The 21,730-nt window shown below is 36.7% G+C and overlaps 1 protein-coding gene across 6 annotated transcripts in view; it reads left to right on the forward strand.

Annotated features, from left to right (window-relative positions):
* The window catches only part of LNPEP (leucyl and cystinyl aminopeptidase), a 43,432-nt gene extending 21,906 nt beyond the window's left edge, over nucleotides 1-21,526 (forward strand). For 4 of the 6 annotated variants that reach the window (XM_061478762.1, XM_061478764.1, XM_061478763.1 and 1 more), the window contains 14 exons: nucleotides 1,403-1,523; nucleotides 2,110-2,264; nucleotides 2,596-2,709; nucleotides 4,818-4,949; nucleotides 6,350-6,481; nucleotides 9,916-10,076; nucleotides 12,109-12,197; nucleotides 13,326-13,506; nucleotides 14,235-14,391; nucleotides 14,994-15,178; nucleotides 15,805-15,966; nucleotides 16,841-16,981; nucleotides 17,969-18,050; nucleotides 19,028-21,526. In XM_061478762.1, coding sequence (XP_061334746.1) covers nucleotides 1,403-1,523; nucleotides 2,110-2,264; nucleotides 2,596-2,709; nucleotides 4,818-4,949; nucleotides 6,350-6,481; nucleotides 9,916-10,076; nucleotides 12,109-12,197; nucleotides 13,326-13,506; nucleotides 14,235-14,391; nucleotides 14,994-15,178; nucleotides 15,805-15,966; nucleotides 16,841-16,981; nucleotides 17,969-18,050; nucleotides 19,028-19,159 — 1,944 coding nt within the window. In that variant the 3' untranslated portion in view covers nucleotides 19,160-21,526. The remainder of the gene's footprint in view (nucleotides 1-1,402; nucleotides 1,524-2,109; nucleotides 2,265-2,595; nucleotides 2,710-4,817; nucleotides 4,950-6,349; nucleotides 6,482-9,915; nucleotides 10,077-12,108; nucleotides 12,198-13,325; nucleotides 13,507-14,234; nucleotides 14,392-14,993; nucleotides 15,179-15,804; nucleotides 15,967-16,840; nucleotides 16,982-17,968; nucleotides 18,051-19,027) is intronic. The other 2 variants (XM_061478766.1, XM_061478765.1) reach the window with 2 other exon arrangements.
* The last annotated feature ends 204 nt before the right edge of the window (nucleotides 21,527-21,730 follow it).

Below are 21,730 nucleotides of genomic sequence, written 5' to 3' on the forward strand. Positions count from 1 at the left end.
TTTGGCTAACCAATTCACACAGAGTAAGCTTATTGTCTTAAATGTTATAAAATAGCTTAGAGTTGAAGTCTAAGAACTCAGAAGATCCTTAGCAGCTAAGAATACGTTTCCAGGAGCATTAGATTTTGTCCTTACTGGTTCAAACTCAAAAATAAAAGATCACCCTATCTATCTATTTGAAATATCATTTGTTTACTGATTTGTAGTATGGTAAAAGGAAGGGTTTTTTTAAGAGAATGGAAAAATTAGTCTCAACATATTTTTTTGTTTGTGTATGAAAGGGCATCCTAAACCTGGATCAGCCTGTAACTTAATCGAATTTATGTTATTGATATAGCCACTTCAGTGTGACTAGAGGGAGTCTGTAACCTCTCAATTTTTATGAATGCTTCTTACATCAGGTCTAATGTGGCTCTGCTTTAGGTAGGAAAATGGATTAACTTTTGCCAGTTACTATTTCTTGGGAGAATTTCTTGCAGATGATACTAGTGTTAACATACTGATAGACTAAACTTACAGACTAATTGAAGCATGCAGGAGGTGTCGTTTAACTCATGACGGAGTGAAAAAGGAACTGGATCAACTTCTGTTTATGTAGACCCTTAACGAATACTTTCCTTAAGGGTGTCAGCATCGAATTGTTCTCACATACACATTGGTCACCTGGATAGTCTGTCTGTATTTTGACTGGCTTTAGCAAAAAAAATTAACTCTTCACTGACAGCTTCATAACTAGTATTTGTAACTGACGTGTACTCCCAAAACTGTCTGTCCTCGGTTCAGCAGTAGCAGTCATTTTTCTCCTTGTTAGTAGCTGGTGCAGTGCTGCCTGTTGACTTTCAGCCTGGGAACAGTGCTGATAACACTGATGTTTTTGGTTGTTGCTCAGTAATGTTTACTCTGACCAAGGACTTTCTGAGTCTCATGCTCTGCCAGGGAGGAGGGGAAGCCGGGAGGAAGCAGAGACAGGATACCTGACCCAGACTAACCAAAGGGGTATTCCATACCACAGCACATCAGTAAACCAGAAGAGCGAGATCGCTGCTCTAGTCAGACTGGGTATCAGTTGGCGGGTGGTGAGCGGTTGTATTCTCTTCCCTTGTTATTTCCCTTATCATTATTATTATTGGTGGTAGCAGCAGTGGTTTGTGTTATACCTTATTTACTGAACTGTTCTTATCTCAACCTGTGGGAGTTACATTCTTTCGATTCTCCTCCCCATCCCTCCGGGAGTGGGAGGAAGAAGACTGGAGAGTGAGCGAGCGGCTGCATGGTTCTGGATTACCGGCTGATCTTAAACCGTAACACTGTCCTATCTGTTTCAGGAATTTCTGCAAGCTTCTCTTTTACTCTAAAGCTCTTGTAACTATATGTTTCAAAATCTTTTTTCTGTTTGGACTAGGTATCTGTCTATGCCATACCACAGCATCTAAACCAAGTTGAATATGCCCTAAACACATCAGTGAAACTTCTGGAATTTTATCAAAACTACTTTTTAATAAACTACCCTCTTGAAAAATTAGGTAAGTCCTTGTCATGTGAAAATTGCAAAATAAGATTTCCCCAAAATTAAAAAAAAAAACAAAACAAAAAACCAACGTTGTAAGTACGACCATTAAGTCATTCCCAAGCTGGAATTTTTTTATATGCTTTTGACACTGGATTGCTTATAGTTATACATAACATCAAAGCAGTCCATGTAAATTTAACATGATATGCCTTAGTAGGGAGATAGAGAATTCTCAATCTGTGAATCATGTTCACCAGTGCAGAATCTGCACCCTGATTTCTCTGCATGTATTAGTTTGACTGGAAAGAAAGATAATGAAATGTAGTCCTCTGAACCACTGCTTTCAGTAGGGCAGCCTCATTTCCTCATTAGTTGTTAATGCAAGGTCTAAAGGCAAGATCTAAACTACTTGTTTAAGAGTAGCGCTAGAGAAACATAGCTGTATGTCTGTGGGGCTTCTGTGCTGATATGAGCACATGTCCACACCACAGGATTTTAATAATGAGGTTTTCAGGAATTATTGAATAGAACAGGTAGATTTGAAATACATAATGGCTCTAACTAGCAGTTTTCAAATGCTTTTCTCAAATCTTTTCCAGATTTGGTAGCAATTCCTGATCTTCAGTCTGGTGCGATGGAAAACTGGGGCTTGATCACCTTCCGAGAATCAGCACTCCTGTTTGACAGTCATACTTCTTCAGCAAGGGATAAAAAGTCAGTAACTGCAGTGATAGCACATGAGCTTGCCCATCAGGTACTAGTCTGGGGAGGTCATTGTTTAAATGTGGTGCGTTGTTTTGTTTGTTTGTTTTTTTTGTAATTTTGTCCTTAAACTCAGCCCTGTCCTCACTGTGATGGGGTTGTACATTGTGTCTGTTAGAAATACTTGTGGTTGTATTTTTTCCAATACAGCAGATGGGGTGCAACTCTGCCTGAAGTACGTAGGAGTTGTTCATGCAAAGTTGTTACTGTGGTTTTGACTGAACTTGATTTTGCTGCAAGACAAAGCGATGGATGCACAAGGTGTTACTGTACTAATCTGATTTTATTTATGAAAAAAGAATAACATTTTTTGTCTTTTATAGTGGTTTGGCAATCTGGTAACTATGGAATGGTGGAATGATCTCTGGCTGAATGAGGGATTTGCCACTTTCATGGAGTACTTTGCCATGGAAGAGATTTTTCCAGAATTACATTCAGTAAGTACTTTCTGTAACTACATTTACCATACCTTTGGTATGATCCATGTTTTAATGCTGCCTGTAAAGGACAGATATATACGAACCTATACTGAAATTCCCTTTGGGCACCACTGAGGTTATACTTTATCTCCTCTGCTTTGGCAATTTGATTATATTGGAAGTGGTTTGGGAGGTGGACTTTGGGTATGCTGGTTTTGTGTTTGTGTTTTTTGTTTTGTTTTGGTAGCAGTCTATATGTAGCTTTTGTGGTTTGTGTAGGTTAAAGTGTTTTGTGTAGGACAGCAGGTATTAAAACATGTAGGTGTCTATATATCGCATTATAACTTTTCTTTACACAGAAAGTCCAGGCATATAATCAACCAAGTATTTTTTCTAATAAACTACTAGGAAAGTAGTAGCCTTTGTTTCCTAGTAGACGTAAGAAGCAACAGAGCTTCAGGTTACTAAGTATTACTATGATAATTTCTGTCTTTCCATTGCGGTACTTGCTTCTGTCTGAATCAGTTTGGGATTCACTAATCAGGGGATCTCGTATAAAAGTATCATATGGTCCCACCTAATGAATTCTGACAGCATTGAGTTACACAAGTAACACAAAGCACTGCTCCCACTGGCACTTGTGTTTGCAATGTGGCTGAAGGAAAGTACTCGGGTAGTAAGTGACCCAGCTTTTGAAACCCTGGAAAACTTGAAGGATTCAAGTTTGATCTTTTGCTCTCTAAGGAAGGGATACCAGCTACTGCTGTAAAGCATCTCTGTCACTGAATGAAGACAGAGAAACCAAGATTAGTGGAAATAAAGGGAGGGAGCAGTGGGGAGACTAATTTTGCATCCTAGGTAAGGGTATCTCCTAGGAGAGGAAGGCTCTGGAACCAGCTTCGAGGAGTGTTTGTGATTTGCAGTTTTAATCATGGGATTAAAAACCTGACATGTACTATGTTCTGCTTGCTGGATTGTTTTCTTCTCACCCTTCTGACTGTGACTTTTAGTTCTTAATTCATCTTTGTTGCTGCATTAAGAAAATTGGGCTGCTAATTTGGTTTGGTAGAATTCTATTTTGGAACTGAGTGTTTAAAAAATTTTTCAGTTTGGGCTAGCTTGGTTGTTGAGTTTGATGCCCACTGAAAGTATGCTTGTGGGGTGCTTCTTGTGTGCCTATATGGTGACAGGAGGAGAGAAAACTAGACTAATGTTTTAACAAGAGCACATCTAACACTTGCATACTTTGTTTTGAAAGATGCCTGACAAAGTGCCTTCACCAACCTCTGATTTCGCCAGTTGGTGATGCCAAAGATGCCTTTTGGTAAAAATAACAGAAAACCCGAATCACTCAGAACTTCTGCATTCAAGAAGAATAGCTTTAATATTTTAAACTTTTAAGTGTATCTTTATTGTGTTGTATAGAACTCTCTACTGTGTAGAGGTAACTGTATAGAGAATTGTTTGCTCAAGTTTCAGTGAAATTAAATGGACAAATACCAGTGCAATCAGCTTCTTTTGAGTGTTTGGAGTTGCTGTGTTCTGTTAACAATGTATTCAATTGAAATATCTTAATCCTAGAATAAAAGAAGGAAGAGACTTTGTTACTAGGATCATTAGAAGAGATGTTCTTTACATTCTCACAAATAACACTGTAGTGAGTAATTTCACCAGACTTCATGCTTCAGTATTAAAGCATACCAAAGAAGTTATGATTTTGTATTCCCTGTTTCCTGTAAATGAATTGAAAACATTGGTGAGCCAAATCTGAAAGTGGACACCTACTTAGTAGGTAAATTTATTTTCACTAATGCCAATGATGCATTTACCTGAAAGAGGAGTTTAAGGGTTTGGATTATGATGCAAACTCAAGAGTGAGATTCTACTGCTGAAATGATTTTATAAATAGATTTATACCATTCTTTATTTTAAATAGATTTTAAATGATTGATAATGATTTTATAAATAGATTTTATAAATGCTACCCTGACAAATGTTTTGCTACCTCCATTGGCAGGAAGGTGAGCAATGTCATGTTAAGCCAATGGGAGAGCAATGCAGAGACAACTTTTACTGTTCTGCTCTATGTTCAAGCTTCTCAGACACTTATAATTTTTCCTTTTTAGGATGAAGATTTCCTTAATTTGATTTTCAAGGCTATGATGAAGGATTCCTTGAATTCTTCACATCCAGTCTCCTCTGCTGTTCAGTCTTCAGAGCAAATTGAAGAAATGTTTGATGCACTTTCATATATCAAGGTAGCTTTAAAAATATTTTGAAATATTTCGGAAATGATATATTCAGTATTGAAAACATGAGTAAGTAAGCATATACTGACAATTGTTTGGGGGTAATTTACACTTAACACAAACAATGCAGGATCTCTCAGTAGTGTTTCTGAGCATCTATGTAGCTTTTTAATTAAGATTATGTGAGTGTGTTTTTGCTCTTAATATACTTTTGCTTCATGCATGCTTCAGCGGAAAGTAGAATACTCATGAAGATGTGAGAGGGTTACCCAGCAAGTGAAACAAAAGATCCAGTTAGATATATTTTCTATTTTGATGGCAAACTGTAAGAAGTGCTTATGAAAAGAGTAAAAACAAGGCTCTTACTTAAGCAATTGCTTCTTTTTTTACTCTCCCTGCCTTTAAAAATCTGTATTTTGGAGACTTTCTGAGCTGTAGGCTTGCATCTGGAGTGCAAAATTACTTCACTGCATATCTGGTTGTCTGCAACTTGATTATTTCTAATGTCTAGTGAGGGTTGTGAGCTCCACAGTGCCTCACCTGAAAATGCATGAGAGAGCAAATATCTGTATTTGCCCAATTTTTACTTGCATTATCTCAGGTTTTACATACCGTGTCACATAATTTTGGTAGCATTAGAAGAAAGCCTTTTATATTGTTTAGATTAGCTTTTTTCCCTCCAGCTATCTGTCTATGCTTGCAATTTCATCTAATAAGAAACCATGGGGGCAGCTAGTACTTACTAGAAAATAATCAAATATTACATCTACCTCAGTGCAGTGCTGTTCCCACAGCTGTTTTGGTTTGTCTTCGCCAGTTTCTTTTTGCAAGTCTTAACTGGTCAACATGATTTGACTGGCATCCTTGAGTAGTCTGAGACTCAGTTGAGAAACCTGGTCTACTCAGGGCTGTTGGGTCCACCTGTCCATCTTTGGTCACTATCAAAATGAACTTGTCCTTCTGCAGTCATCTGTAGATCTACTAAGTAGATTTCCTCTCTTCCCTGTATTTTTAGCTTTTTGATATAACTGCAAATCATATGACTGTTAAATACTATCTCACAAGTGCAGTTCTGTACCATACAGAAGAATATTTCTGATGAAATATGGCAGCCAGTAGGGACCAGTACGAGGGCAATATTTTTGAGATGATACTAACTAGAAAAATTTTCAAGCTGTATTAGCATTTTTTGTAAGTATATTTGGACTTTATGAAATACTAAAAAAAATTTTTTTACAAGGCATATGAGTGTTAATGTAATTATTCAAATGATATCATTTGGGATAAAATCTGCCACCTACTGAGTTATTCTTGTACTGTGAAAAAGCAAATTCTATACCTTTAATTTACCAATTCTTTTCCTTTTCTTTCTTTTTTTCTTTTTCTTTTTTTTTTTTCCCTCCCTGAAGGGTGCTTCACTTCTTTTAATGCTGAAGCACTATCTCACTAAGGATGTTTTCCAAGCTGGAATTGAGGTATACTTGCATAATCACAAGTATGGATGTGCCCAGAGTGATGGCTTGTGGGACAGCATGAATGAGGTATCCATCTTTGATATGCTCTTCTTGTTTGTTGTAAATTTGATTTCTTTGTTTGTGAAAGAAATAAGATAATAGATTGTAGGTAAATACTCTGAAGTTCTTGCTCATCATAGTCAAAAGTTCTTTCATACAGATATGGATATTCCTGTAGCTTCTAGGACCCCATTGAGTGTCATCCCAAAAAAAAGCACTGGAAGTGGGAATGCACTACCATGCATATCCACATGTATGTATACATCACTATGTACCTATCCTTTCTTGAGTTGCATTGTCAGTGTATTAAGGCCAGAATAAAAATATCTCAAAAGCAAGGCAAAACTTTACTTTCCAATAATCCAACCTCTGTAGAGGTCTTGGGATACACTCTACTAGTCTAATTTCATTTCAGTGATAGGTTCTGTTTCAAGAAGCAGACCTGGGATTGTAGGAAAACAGACTGGGGGGGGGGGGGCAGTTTAGTTCAGCAGCTCTGAAATGGTAAGGCAGGCATTAAAGTGGGTGTGAGGGCAGAGACTAAGGGCACAAGAAAGCAATGGCACAGGCAGGAGGGAGTGAGTTTGCAAGCCTCTGGGAGCCAGGGAGAGTAGGGGCAAGAGGGTGCATATGGAGGAGGAGGGAGAGACAGCAGAAGGGAGAAGGGGAGGAAGAGGGGTGGAATGGGAGAAGTGCAATGGAGAGAGCACTGGGGTGGGGGTGAAAGGGAAAATGTGTCTCAGTGAGAGTGCAAGAAAGGAACTGATCCCAACAAGAAATAGCTGATGAGTATCACCAAGGGAATGTCAAGGTAGTTGTTTAAGAGAAGGAAACAGATTTCCCTGTGAGCGTGTGTACTGCATAGTGTGTATTAAAGTCTCAGAAATACATGTGAGGTTTCCCTGCAGAAGCTGAGTCCTAAGCAGAATACTAACTTAATATTTAGTTTTGGTTCTTCACATCTACCTTGTGATATCCGAAATTCTGCAGAATGGGAACCTCTATTAGTTATTGCCATATGTCACAAGTGGCTGTGTGTGTTCAGTTATACACAGTCACTAGTTTGTCAGCTAGTGAGGGATTATCAGTGATATCAGACTATGACTCTGTTACGACAGAGAAGTCTTCTAGTTTGTATAGTGATATTTTTTTAAATAGACTTTTCTTTTCTCAACTTCTGCAAAATGGAGCCTTCTGACCATGCAGCTTCAGTCCTGTATACATAGAAAACATACCTCAGGGAGATGGTATTATCCATACAGAGTGGCTGAAGAGACCACACACATGCCTTACATTAATTAAATGTGAGGGCTTAACTGCTACTGGCTGCAGTGTTTAACTGTTACTAGAGCATGAGAAAAGTGTCATTTTCAAAACCTTAGATTACTTGCTTAGTCTGTCTCCCTGGCTCAGAAAGAAGGGTTTTTTTATCAGAACTCTACTCTTTGCCCATGGGCCAAGGTCAGCTTTTCTGCAAACTCAGCAGACCTCTTTCTCCAGTCTTTTGGAACCTCAGTCATCTTTTAAGAGTCAAAAATAATAGCTACTAACTGTGGGATTGCTTCACCCACCTGTAATAGTATTATTAAGTGAATTGCATCCAACCAATTTAGTAACATCTAACATCAGAACTCGGTGTGTATTTCTTGTTTTAATGACAAACAACCATTTGTATTTAGTGCAGATTTAATAGTTGCCAAATTCCTGCTGATACCAAGTATTCAACAGCATTAGCTGCCAGAAGTTGCCCTTCTGTGTGGACAAGCCCACTAACTGGGGACTTTAGATGTTTTCTGATGCTCCTTACAATGTTTACCTTTTCTCCTATGTCCATTTCTGGCTGCACCTCATTTTGTGCCTGAGCCTTTGGTTTGTTTTGTGGAGTTTTCTTGCAGTGGTAATGCTGTTGATTTTGTATTTTCATGTAGCCTACGCTTTTGTATATTCCCTTTTTGGATTAGAATTATTTCAGTAGAGCAAGCTTCAATTTTACTCATGCCTCTATACAGATTAAAATAAATCTTTCTGCCAGTCTTTAGGTGGCTCACAGTGTTACACTGGAAGACTAAGATGAGAAACAGGCAAGTTGACAAAATGCAAATGTTAGACTTCATTAGTTTCCTGCTCTCTTAACATTTCTCCTGGGTTTGAATTTTTCTGTTGGTGTTTGTTTGTTTGGTTTTGGCTGGCTGGCATTGATCTTATAGATATCCTGGTGTTTTCAAAGTGTAACAGGAAAGAAAGAAAAGATAGTGGCAAAAGGAAGTGATAGCATGCATCAGGGCTTCCTGGCGAATTTATTGAAGGATTGCATAAAGTACCATTGTGAGTATCACAATGACAGTTTGTGATAACAAGATGAAGGCCAGGCTGGATGTGTTTGTGGGTAACCCGATCTAGTTGAAGATATCCCTGCTTATTGAAGGGTGGGTTGACCTCTGAAGGTCCTTCCAACCCAAGCTATTCTATGAAAAGGATTTAGTGAACAGTGGTTTTCTGGGAATAGGTGAAAAGTAAAAAAAAATACGTAGGCTGCAAATTCTTTAAAATTTTGATAGAGAATTGTTTCCTTTGAATTGAAACAGCTGTGTAAAGTGCATGGTCATTCTCTACATAAATAGTGTGGTGTTTTCCCAAGAGGTTAAACTGTACATGTTGCTGTTGGCTTGAACAGAGAACAGTTGACAGTAAGATGCTGCTGAGGTAAACCAGAGAAAGACACAGTATAGGTTGGTAAAAGTTAAATGTGAATTGAATAATGATATCTTAATTTTCTTATGTTCCTGATAGCTCAACCTAAAACATATTTTTGTAAGTTAGAGGACATACTGCTTTTCAGGTTGGATGATCATCTTGGCTAATAAAGAAGCAGTGATACGTAGACATTATAAAGTACGTGCCCTTCAGTGGGGATGTTTTAGTACAAACAGTTCCTGACAGATTAGAAGAGGTTGAAGGTTAAGCTATGTAAAGGCTGGTCAGTGGAAGGAAAAAAAAAGAGATAAAGGGTATGTTTTTGTTGTACAAACAACTTTGCTTTAATTCAATTTGTAATGTTCATTTCAGAATTAAAAGAAGATCTTGAATCCAAAACACCCATATAATATCAGAATACCAATATGGAAACAGAAAAGGGTAGGAGGGAACTTGGGAGCTTACCATAACTTCCTTTTCTGTAACGTTTTCTTCTTCACTCTCATGACACACTGGTTCAGCATACCTAATGTTTCCAATTTGTCTTTCCACTGATCAGCTAGGATTCCCTCAACTTAAGAATATAAAACCCAGCTGCTGCCCTAAATCATTGGTTACAAAAGTTGCAAGCTTTGTGTCAAAGTGCTTGCTTACAGATACAGAATCATAGAATCATACTCTACTACGTACTTGGGAAGTTAAGGAGGAAGGTTTAGGAATGCTCTCCATTTGCTATTTTCTTGTTATTTTATGATTGTTTTGTACAGATTACCAATGGAACACTAGATGTAAAAAAGTTGATGAAAACTTGGATTGTGCAGAAAGGATTTCCTTTAGTCACTGTTGTCCGAAAGGGAAAGATTATTTCTGTAAAACAAGAGAAATATTTGTACCTCGTGGAACCAGAAAACTGGACATCAGATGCAAGGTTATTGCCTTCTTAATACTTTTTATCTATTAAAAATCTACCTACAGATATCTTTCCTTTATCTTGTACATATTTATCACTTATATTCATAGGTTCTAGTATTTTTTTTGAAGGCAGGTAGTAATAGAAAATGTGGCACACATTCACACATCTAGTATTTTAATACTATAAGGCAGATTTCACAGGTAAAGCTTTCTTTTAATTTCAGAAAGTTTTTATTTGGATAATAGGAAGCTGAAGAAAGGCAGGCTGCAGAAGTTACAGATGCATGTCTTACTTAAGAGCCTTTACTCCTTCCTGCCAAAATTCAGTGTATATCTTGAGCTATGTTAGTGGAAAGTTGAGAAGCTAGAGTTAAAGCTTTCTTCACTTAAAATTGTTAAGATGGCAGTAATGCATGACAGCACATGGCTAAATATATGAGAGACAATATCCATGGTACCAAAGCCTAAAAGGAAGTACATATGCAAATAGTGAGAAAGCAAAATTGTGGCTGTTGCTTATTATAGAATGAATTCATGCAAATACATCTTACATTATGAACCTTACTGGACTAACCAAAATATGAACATTTGAATCCTTTTGAGATTCTGGTGTTTTTATTCAGTTGTTTGAAGTCTTAACAGGAACTGAGTTCTTTCCATTGTCTTAAAGAGTCAGGCCATGGAAGGATTTGTCTTTTGAAATACTGGATGTCACATGGTTTTGTTTTATTTTTGTTGTATGGAGGAAGGAAAATAATGTGTGATTGAAAGGTAAAAGAAGAAGGAAAAGATCATTAGGCTTAATTGTTCTTTTGTTTCTAGTCGATGTCAATTTGGGGAATGCATAAAAAGCTTTTGAAGAAGAGTGCTCTGTGTGAGCCACTACGCAGAAGGGGTACTTGTCAAAATTGGAATATGTGCATATTCCATGGGTACAAACTGGAACACAAGAGGTTCCACTTAAACTTGAGAAGAAACTTCTTCTCAGTGAGGGTGACGGAACACTGGAACAGGCTGCCCAGGGAGGTTGTGGAGTCTCCTTCCCTGGAGACATTCAAAACCCGCCTGGACACATTCCTGTGTAACACTATCTAGGTGTTCCTGCTCCCGGCAGGGGGATTGGACTAGATGATCTTTCGAGGTCCCTTCCAATCTCTAGCATACTGTGATACTGTGATACTGTGATATTGCATATATGCAACTTATTTCATCTCCCTCAAAGTTGTGTTTTCTCTAAACAGTTAAGTCCTTATCATCATTATGAGCAACCGTAGCACTTACTCTTCTAGCTTGCCATTCACTTGAGACACTCTTTGTGGTATGCAGTCACTTTTGGTTTCTGTTGCCATGATTTGGAATATGAGTCTTCTACGTGACTCAACATAAATTATTTTAAAAAATAATTAATTTAAAATTTCAGGAAGACAGAACATTTGACTGAGGTGAAAATAATACTGCTAATACAGCCAGAGATTTCCTGTACATATGACAATAGCATAAGGGTAATGGCTTGAAGCTAAAGGAGGGTAGGTTCAGACCAGATATAGAGGAGAAATCTTTTACAAGGAGGGTGATGAAACAATGGCACGTATTGTCCCTCAGAGGTTGTGGATGCTGCATCCCTGAAAACATTAACAGTCAGGTTGGATAGGGCTCTGAGCAACCTGATCTAGTTGTGTATTGCAGTAGGGGTGGACTAGGTGACCTTTAAGGTCCCTTCCAACTCCAACCATTCTGTGATTCTGTGGAACTTTCACACTTCTCAACATTGTAGGAATAAATAATTACTGTACATTTATTATTTTATCATATTCTGATTACATGAATGAGATTTAAGCTATTTTACACAGCATGCTGTGGTTCTAATACCATTAATCATAGAATAGTTAGGGTTGGAAAGGACCGTAAAATCACCTAGTTCCAAACCCCCTGCCATGAAATAATAATTTTAATATATTAAAATGCTTAATTAAAACAAACAAAAACACCCTTCAAGACAAGAATAATATATGTGTAATATGTAAGTAAACATTTGCTTTTCTTTGCAGTTATCTGTGGCATATTCCTCTCACCTATATAACTAGTAGCTGCAACTTTACCCATTGTACTAATGCATATTTATTGGACCAGAAGTCAGGTATGTCTCCAAGCTTTGGTAGCAAGTTACGTAAGTATTAGAGATTACTGATGTTTCTGAGCGCACAGTTCAGTAAGATGTGAAGATGAAGCCGTATGTAGTACAAAATAATTGCAGAGATCTGGAGTCAGCCACTACTGGTGGTGTCATCATTAGAAAGTTGGTTCCCTATAGCATTATATGTACAAGTAAATGGCAGCAAGTAGAGCAGAAGCACAAGTTTGGAATTTGTAAAAACCTATACTTTTTTCCTCCAAATGGACGTATAAAATCTCTGAAACTGTGTGTCCCTCAGAGAGCAGGTAATGCAAGAGCTGCTCTGCCAGTGTGCTGAAATGTGAGGAAGTCACTTTCCACTGAAATATTACTTATTTGCTGTAATAGTACAAGAAAATACTGCATCTGGATCAGATTGTTTTTGAGGGATGATGTAGAACTTTTCACACAAACTGTTTCACACAAAGCTGTTTAATTGGATGTGGTTTTGATCTTACCAGAACTAATACCAGAGTAGCCTGATTTCATAATTTTTGTTTCACCTTAAATGGTTCTGTTGGTGGTCTCATTTTCATCATATTAGTACCTCACTCACTGCAGAAAGTTGGATGTGGTGGATATAAGAGTAGGAGATTTTACAAAAGTGTTTTAGGTAGAATATTTACTAAATTTCAAACGCATTGTAGGTGCTATGGAAATTGACCTTTTTGGCATTAGTTCAACTGAAATGAAGAACTTTTTTCCCAAAGCCTGTCTTCTTATATATAGTTGACTTTGAAACTAGAGTTGGCCTTGCATCTGATTCATGACCTCTCTTTGTATATATCTGAAAGTGCGCAGAGAAAAGATGGGGTTTGAAAGGAGGACAGAAAGAGAAAAATTAACTGCATAGATGAATCTTGGTGCAGATTGTAATACTATTCATTCAGTCAGGTGTAGGAAGGAGGAAGAAGTATAGCCTGGAATTTTGGAGCCTTCTCGAACCTTTGTACTGACTATTCCTTCTTCATAGTAGGGGGAACTAGTGGGTGGGAAAGAATTTATTTATTCTCTGAAACCAGTCTACTTCATAGATTTGGATTTGAACAAACAGTTGCTAAGTGTTTGTTTCTGCTGCTGATTGTCTATTAGCTATCATTGAACTTCCAGAAGAGGTGGAATGGATAAAATTCAATGTGGACATGAATGGCTATTACATAGTACACTATGGTGAAGACTGGAAAACACTTATTGATCTTTTGAAAAAAAAACATACTGCTTTGAGTCCTAAAGACAGAGCCAATTTAATCAACAATATCTTCAACCTTGCAGGGTAAGACTTTTATATTGGAAAACACAGTTGATCTGTGTTTAAAGATTTTTCCAAGTCAAAGAAGATCAGACTTAGATTGTAGAAAGACTGCTTCAGGGGAGTCTTAATTCAGTCTTTATTAGCCAATTGAAACTGTTCACTCTTCACTAATACATTTCTTTCTAATTATTTCACAGATGTTTCTATATTGGTGTTTCATGTTATCTCCCTGTTCTTTATAGCAGCATCAATTTATTTGCATCACAAAAAGCCATGATAGCTGCCATTTCAGAAAGCTGGTTTTCTTTAGTGTCTGATAATCTGCCTAGCAGACTGTTTTCCTGTACTCTTGTCAACGAGTGCTTCACATTAGACAAGTAAGCTATTTGCCTGTCAAACTTTTACTGGCTCCCTCTCTCCTCTTACACCACTGTCATCAGAGCAGGTGAGACACAGCATTCTGTATGGCCTCTTTGACAGCTGCTTCCTGTATCAGAATACCCTTGTTTATGATAAACATTTTTAGACATCATTTTGTTAATTAAAGGCAAATTTGGCCATTGTTCTTTTGTTCAGATCTTACTAATGCTGTCATATAAAAATCACTAAATCTAAAGTGTTTCTTTTGTTAATCTTTCTGTTCGCCTGTCCCTCTGTTAGTGTAATGGGAGAGCATCACTTCTGATCTCGTTTCAGGGAGGGCTTTTGTTTTGGAAGCCATTTTAATGTTTGTGTTTATTGACCTATAGTCTAGGAAAAGAGTCTCTGGAAAAGGCCTTTGAGCTGATTGATTACCTTAACAAAGAGAGCAGCACTGCGCCACTCACTCAAGCTTTGTTTCAGCTGAGTCTTATATACAACCTTTTAGAGAAAAAGGGTGAACAACAACTGGCATCACGCCTCATGGTATGTCTTAGTTTTCTGTAAATTAGATCTGAAATAATTACCTATAATGTTCTTCACTTTTTAAGTGTTGACAGTTGAGCATATTTAGTAATCTCACTAAATTGGATGGGGATTTTTGGTAGTTGCCAGTCTTGCCTGCTTTCCTTAGGGCTTTTGTTAAGGGTAATTAGTGAGTGCTTAGGGAAAATTACAAGACCCAAAAACCTCTTACTATGTTATTTTTCCTTATTTAGCATTTATTCAAAGATTTTAGCGATATACTGTGATAAACAGACCAAGCTATGGTTTGCAGTGCAGTGTCTATGAGGTGATATTTAAGGTGAAGTGTTCTACCTGAGATGTAGTAGCTGGTGGGTACCTAGCTGTGTTTTTGGCAAGGTAGAAAACAACAAACACGAACAGTGTTCAGCCTATAGGTAAAGGCTGGTTGGTTAGTTTATGCTAAACTAAGGTGTATTAACTGTCACCTGGCAGGCTTAAAGGCTTTTTTTTTTTTTTTTAACTAATTTTGTGTGTATATATAGAGATAATCTTGTAATATGTATATCTAGGAAATCCTCTTGAGAAGAATTAGCTATTGCTAATAATTTTTCATCCTTTAGCACAGAATAGAGCGCCTGCTTGGAGATAAAATTGATCAACAGAGTTGGACAGATGATGGGGCCTTGTCTCAACGAGAGCTCCGGTCAATGCTGCTAGCTTTTGCCTGCACCCATGATATAAGAAACTGTAGAACAACTGCCACTGAAATGTTTGAGAAGTGGGTGAACTCTAATGGAACAATCAGGTACCACAAAAACTGTGTTTCCAATTCTTTTATCTACCTGTTTCCTGTTACCTTACCATTTTTTTCTGGGTGGGTGGGTAAACAAACAAAACAATAATAAATAAAAAAAAAAGTAAAAGAAACTCCAACCACACCACCAACTAAGCATGGATGATAAGCATTTCATTCTTTTACTGTTCTTTATGTAGAAGCTGCTATTTCAAGATGAGAGGGAGTACTGTGCTAGAATTTGACTTCATCTGCAGTCTCACTAATTGCTTCCATGTGCATTTCCTGCACGCTCAAGAATTGCTAAATAGCAACATCAGAGCATACCTTTTAATCCTGCAGAATTTGTTCTGCTCCGGATTCATGTGCATTTTGAGCCACAGAAAATTACTCAGATTTTTGTACAATTTACTGTGCTTTCACATGACTAAAATGATTTGTTTTTTTCCCAGTAACTTAAGGTATTAGACTGTCATGAGTTTAGTCCAGCAAACTTAGTCGCTCAAGAGAGAGGCATCTCTTTTTATTTTGTGACTTTTCTTCCTTTTTTTCTCAGATGAACATTTTTATGCCCCCCTTTTGTTTCTTTGCTTGTTTTTTTTTGTTTGTTTTGTTGTATTTCTTTTTTTCCCCTGTAGCTTGCCTAGTGATGTTATGAAAGCCGTATTTACAGCTGGAGCCAAATCTAGTGATGGCTGGGACTTCCTCCTGAAGATGTACTCCTCTTCAGTTTCTGAAGCAGAGAAAAGTAAAATGATTGAAGCCTTGGCCAGCACAGATGATGTCAGAAAGCTAATCTGGTATGAAGGAGCAAAAAAAGTTGCTGTGTAAACTAAAAGTGTTAAAAATCTTCTATGAAAAAATGTATTGCCTTTTTTGTATTGTTGAAAACATTTCTGATTGCTAATGAAAATCTATCCACATATTTTGTACAGCCTTAAATAAATGAAGTGAGAAGTATCAGGTTCTTCAAGGTTATGTAACAGAGTAGCTTAAAAGGACAGATTCTGAATATTTATAAAGAGAAAACAGTTGAACTTCAAGGCTTTGTGCTACTGGTAAGAGAAAATTGCAGATTTTGTGGTGAAGGTAACAAAATTGCAGGTTGCTTTATGGCATCATAAAAGATTGGTGTATCTTTATAACAAAGATAATAACTAGTTTGGGTTTGTTTTTTTTTTTTTGTGTGTGTGTGTTTGTTTTTGCTGGTTGGGGTTTGTTGGTGGTTGCTTTTGGTTTTTAAGTTTGGTTGTTTTCCTTTTCTTTCTTTCCTTGGGTGAAATTTTGACCTTACAGTATGCTCCAACACCACTCTGTAGACCAGATCTCAGTTCTCCATGGAGGACACCAGGGCTGTCCTGCTAGGTGATTCGTGCTACAGCTTTCCTCTGTGTTTTCTTTTATGCATTGTTAGAATTGACTTCATCTTTTCCAAGAACAATGAAAATCCATTTACTTGGCTTAGAGCTAATATCTCTCTGGTAATTGGAAACTAATGTGAAGTAAGTGCAGTGGTTATTAAATGGAGCATCGGTGTGTTCTAGATGCCAGAAGTTCTTTGTTATTTGGTCTATTATATAATCTTTTCCATGTAATTTAGGAGTCTCAGGAGAATCATGTGAAGATTTGAACAGATGTTTTTACCTGTCCCTTTTCATATGCTTTGTCTTTTAGGTTAATGCAGAACAGCCTTGAAGGAGAAGTCATCAGGACACAGGAGCTTTCACACATCATAGCAACTGTTAGCCAGAGTTTACCTGGATATTTGTTGGCTTGGGACTTTGTCAAAGAGAACTGGGAAAAGCTTACACAAAAGTAAGGCTTTTGATGTAGCTGAAACTTCACACTCACAATGGCAGAAGCACCTGTTTTTTTCTTTCAAGCACAATAATAAATAGTTGATTTCATACAAGATGATTTGTAATAAAATTTTAACCCCTGTTTAAAAATCTTATTTTACAAAAATTACATGGAACATAAACTTTGAAGTATCACCAGTAGCTGATGGGACTTTGTAGACTTGTAGAGCTTCATAGTAATTCTGAAAAATCTTGATTTGGATTTCTGTTAAAAGGGTACTGTATTTAAGATGATTACCACAGATGCAGGATATTTATGTGGATCAAACGCATTCAAAATCTGACCCAGGGAATTCATTCAGATTTATATTTTTTTTTCCTTTTTACAGCAAGTACAAATCCAAATAACCAATAAATATTGCTTGCTTTAGAAATAAATGTTTTCCTTAACTGGCCTTTAAAGGCATGCAGCAGGACAGAGGGCTTGCATATCTTCAAAAAGCCAACAATTCATGGAAAACTGTATTTCTAAATCCTCATATTGATTTGGAACAGTTTCACATTGCTAAAAACGCTTCTTACACATGAAAATTTCTGCTCTAGCAAGCTGTTATTAACCAATATTACAAAATTACTTTGCTTGAAATGAAACCTCGTTGCAAATTCAATTACTGTATAGTTTTAAATACATGCCACAAATAAAGGTCTTTGTATTCAGTGTGTGGTGTCCTCAGTTCTCTACTGTTTAAACTGTGATATAAGTTTGAAAATTTTCCATGTCTTTTGCTCTGAAGTTCAGTTTTTAGAGGGATTAGGGTACTAGGAGTCTTGGAGTTCTAAGACTTGTTTGTATGTCTTAATGAATTAGATCTGTAAACTTGAATTCAAGTGCTTTTAATGATTTCCAGCTGTTGAAAAGGTAGAAATAAGAATGTGTACATGTATACTGAACTTGCATCTTGAAGTGGCCCTCAGTTAAAAATAACTTTTTTTTTTATTTCAGGTTTCACCTAGGCTCATACACTATCCAGAATATCATTAGTTGGTCGACTTCTCAGTTTGCAACAAAGGCACACTTGATGGAGGTTGGTGGCTTAATGTACCAGAAAGGGATCTTTCCTTAGTTCTAATGCTGTTTTCATTTACTTGAGGGAAGAAGAAAACACATGTGATTTCTGTCCTTGAGGTCCTTTTGCTAGGATGTACATCTCTTGCTTTCCCTACTTCACACGTGGCAAATATGGCAAATACATACAAATACTTCACAACATGGCAAATATATACATGAACGTATTGAAGATCACATACTCGGTATGTGGCACAGTTGCATATAGAACTGAATCCAATTACCTGTTTAAACTGTTTCGTTTTCCTCTTAACTGGAATAACACTGTCTCCCAAAATAATTATTTAGTCTAAATAGATTTTTGGTCTAGATTTTGTGTAGAAGCTATGGAATCTTTGCAATGTGATGCAGTGCCACAAAACCTGAATTTGCTGTAACACTCCCACAGACCTATTGTAGAGGTTGAGTATCAGTTAAAAGCCAGTTGATAGCCGTAAGAAATTAGAAATCTAACAAGGTCCTAACAAGTTAATTTATCAAGCTTATGGCTTAGTTTAATATTATCATTCAGGTAATTTTGTAGAGATAATTGTTCAGAGTTTGATCTATAGTATTATAATTGTTAGCATTGATAATTATGAGTGGGTGTGAGGTTCATTCCAAGGCACCGAAGGAGGGTTGCTTGCAAGGAGTTCTTTGTCATAGAACAAGACTCCTTTTCCAGAATTTCTGAGTGCTCTGTGATTATTATTATAAGTGAATGTCTGTTTATTTGTGAAATACCTTATTGAAACCTAACTAATTACTGTTGCAGTTCCCATGAAAAATGCTTTCCTTGCATTTTGGGAACTCCTTTGAGAGGTTTGCTTACTGCATAGATACAAGTGATTCTCAGGGATTCCTGCAACATAAGTGTAGCCTTTGTTTCTGAATCTGTGTGGGCAGTGTTGATGGTAAGGAAAATGTTCTTTTTCTTTCTTTTCTCTTGCTATGCAGGTGAAGTCATTTTTTGAGTCAAAATCAGAGCAGAGTTCTCAACTGCATTCTGTAAAAGAGGCAATTGAAACAATTCAGTTCAACATCCAGTGGATGGAGAGGAACTTAGCAATGCTACAAGAACTACTATAGTATATGATGCTGTGGTGTGTCAGCCCTTTCGAACCTCTGTGGGCAGTTGCTGTATTTCTTTTGCAAAAGCCAGGGTTAAACCAGGCATCACTGCAACATTGCACTATTAAAGAGTCTAGATAGCTCAGGACATGCCTCAGATCTTTATTTTCCTTGGAACATTAATGAGCAAGATGTATTTATTCTGAAACTGTTTCCATCTATAGACCAAATACCTGCACAAATGGTTTAATATAATTTTATATTTGAAACATATGCTCTTTCATTTGGAGCTGTGTTGTGCTTCCTTAGCAGTGGATTAATATTGACAATTAGAAAGAGTGAGCTACCATGAACTGTTATTTCTTTGCAGACTGCTTCTTGAGCAGTAGATTTTTATAATGTAAAACTGTAGGTGGTTTCCATGTTTGTACATAGAAGCTGTTATGAAACAAAATCATACTTCAGATGCATAAGTAATAGTGGATCTTAAAAAGCACACCAGTTTGAGGTGAAATTAAATAAGGTTCTGATTTAAGTTTGTATTTTTTATTTTCACAGTAGTCTTTAGGAAATGATAATATCTCATGCTGGTAGTATACACTTTGATGTATGAACTGGCTGGGTAGTAGTGTGGAAAAGAAAAAACAGATAGCAAAACCAACTGTTAGAGAGATGGGATTTCCAGAAATGCTGATGTGACTTTGGAACTTTTACTCTGAATTTATTAGACATTTTTGAGAATCTCATCATTAATCATTGAACTTTAACTGATTTTGCTGTACTGATCTCTGAACAACTGCACAAAAGTGCATTTCTCCAGGTTGGTTCACCTGTTAGAAAGACTACTGTTTTGTGCCCTTTTGTCTACTGATTTTTAGTTTCAGCATTTGTTGCAGAGGGTCCACAATTAATAGCTATGTCAGCCAGTTTGTTTTGTGTAAACTTTTGTTTTTTTCCTTGCCTAATAACTCGCATATCACAGTATACTTTGTGAACTTTGCTAACTCTTTCTGACATCACCTTTAGGAAATCTTCTCATTTAGATTTTAGTGATTTGTTCTGCTGTTGTGAAAAACCTTGTGAGACAAATCTCCAAAGTCTTCTAAAGAAAATGATCCAAAACATGAATGTGCTACATTAAAAAGGTGAAATACCTACTGTGCAATATGCATCTGTGTCAAAATCAGTGAAAAAGGCATTTTTGAGGTATAGCATATACATATACAACACATGCAAGTGTAAACATACCTTTTTATCTGGAGATTTGTTCTTACTTATTTCATTACTAATACACCTTTTATGGATTCATGCAAGCAGATTCAGGACTGTTGTCATCATTGTCCAGTTATGTGGTCAGTTATAAACTAGAATGAAAGCACTAACAATTAGAAGTTGTACTATTTTAATTAAGCTAATTTCAGCTACACTGAATTCTGAAGAATATAATAGTTTGAATTAAAGTTAAATTAATGGACTTAAAAATTTGTCACAGGGAAACTTAAATTGAATGCTTTAATTAATGAAACCACAGCATTGTTTGTTAATTTGGTTAGCAAAAATTGTAAGCAATGATAGCTTAGGCATTAACATACTTCTCCCATTTTTTCCTGAATATCTGTGAAAACACCTGGAAAAGAGATTCCTATTTTTTCAGCTCACATTAGAATTACAGATCTTTTAACTTTGAAATTATCTGAAAGAATGTTAGATCTTAATAGTGTGTAGACACTTGTTTGCTCAAAAGGCCCAGAAATGAGTAATTTTTACGTGCACTGAAGAAGGAACTGGCAGTATGAACGCTGAAAATAAATGGTACTTCCTTGTAAGTTATGGAATTAGAATTGTGATTAAGTATGTTCTGGGAATTTTTGTACTGCCATGTGTTACAGCTTCATTTTCTTGTTTATTTAAAATCTTTGGAATCTCTACACAATCACGAGTTCCATCTTTGCATATTTGTGTATAAATATGTCATCTCTCTTTCTAATCATGTCTTCATTTTAAATGAGAAGTCAGTGGTAAACTTTAATTTTTCTCTCCTGTCCCCTCACAAGTATTTTACCTCATCCCTAACTGCATTACTGAGGCATACAAAATTTAAAATGGAAACTGTGGAAGATCCCATCTTCTATCCTGATTTGTTGTGGGGATTTAAAAAATTTACTATTTTGCTCAAATGCTTTAATGACAATTATGAAAGCTGAGTTTTGGACAACAATCTTTACCAAGAAACTCTGGAAAGTTGGGGAAGTTGTGGAGGCATTGTTGAATAATGTTTCAGTTTACTGTTTGTTGCATATGCATACTTCTGGTATGTCAGATACAGAGATTTTAACAAGTCTTTTTTGGCATGGAATCTCTGACCCTATTAAAAACTGTGCTGGAGTCCTTCTTCCATGAGAAATGTTTAATTATACTCCTCCCTTTCCCAGTAAATTAGGAACCAATAAAGACTGGAATGTCTTAAGATCTGGTGCGGGGCAGCCAGCCTTTGCTGATGAGGCTCCGTTTTATACATGGTTTTAGCATAGAGTGAGGGTCAGGAAAAAGGTTAGGATTCAATGCAAGACAAATCATATAGCCCCAGTG

Source organism: Pezoporus flaviventris, unplaced genomic scaffold (assembly GCF_033815535.1).
Source record: "Pezoporus flaviventris isolate CSIRO_AGI_PZ_B2104156 unplaced genomic scaffold, CSIRO_AGI_Pfla_v1 ptg000131l, whole genome shotgun sequence".
NCBI classification, from domain to species: Eukaryota; Metazoa; Chordata; class Aves; order Psittaciformes; family Psittacidae; genus Pezoporus; species Pezoporus flaviventris.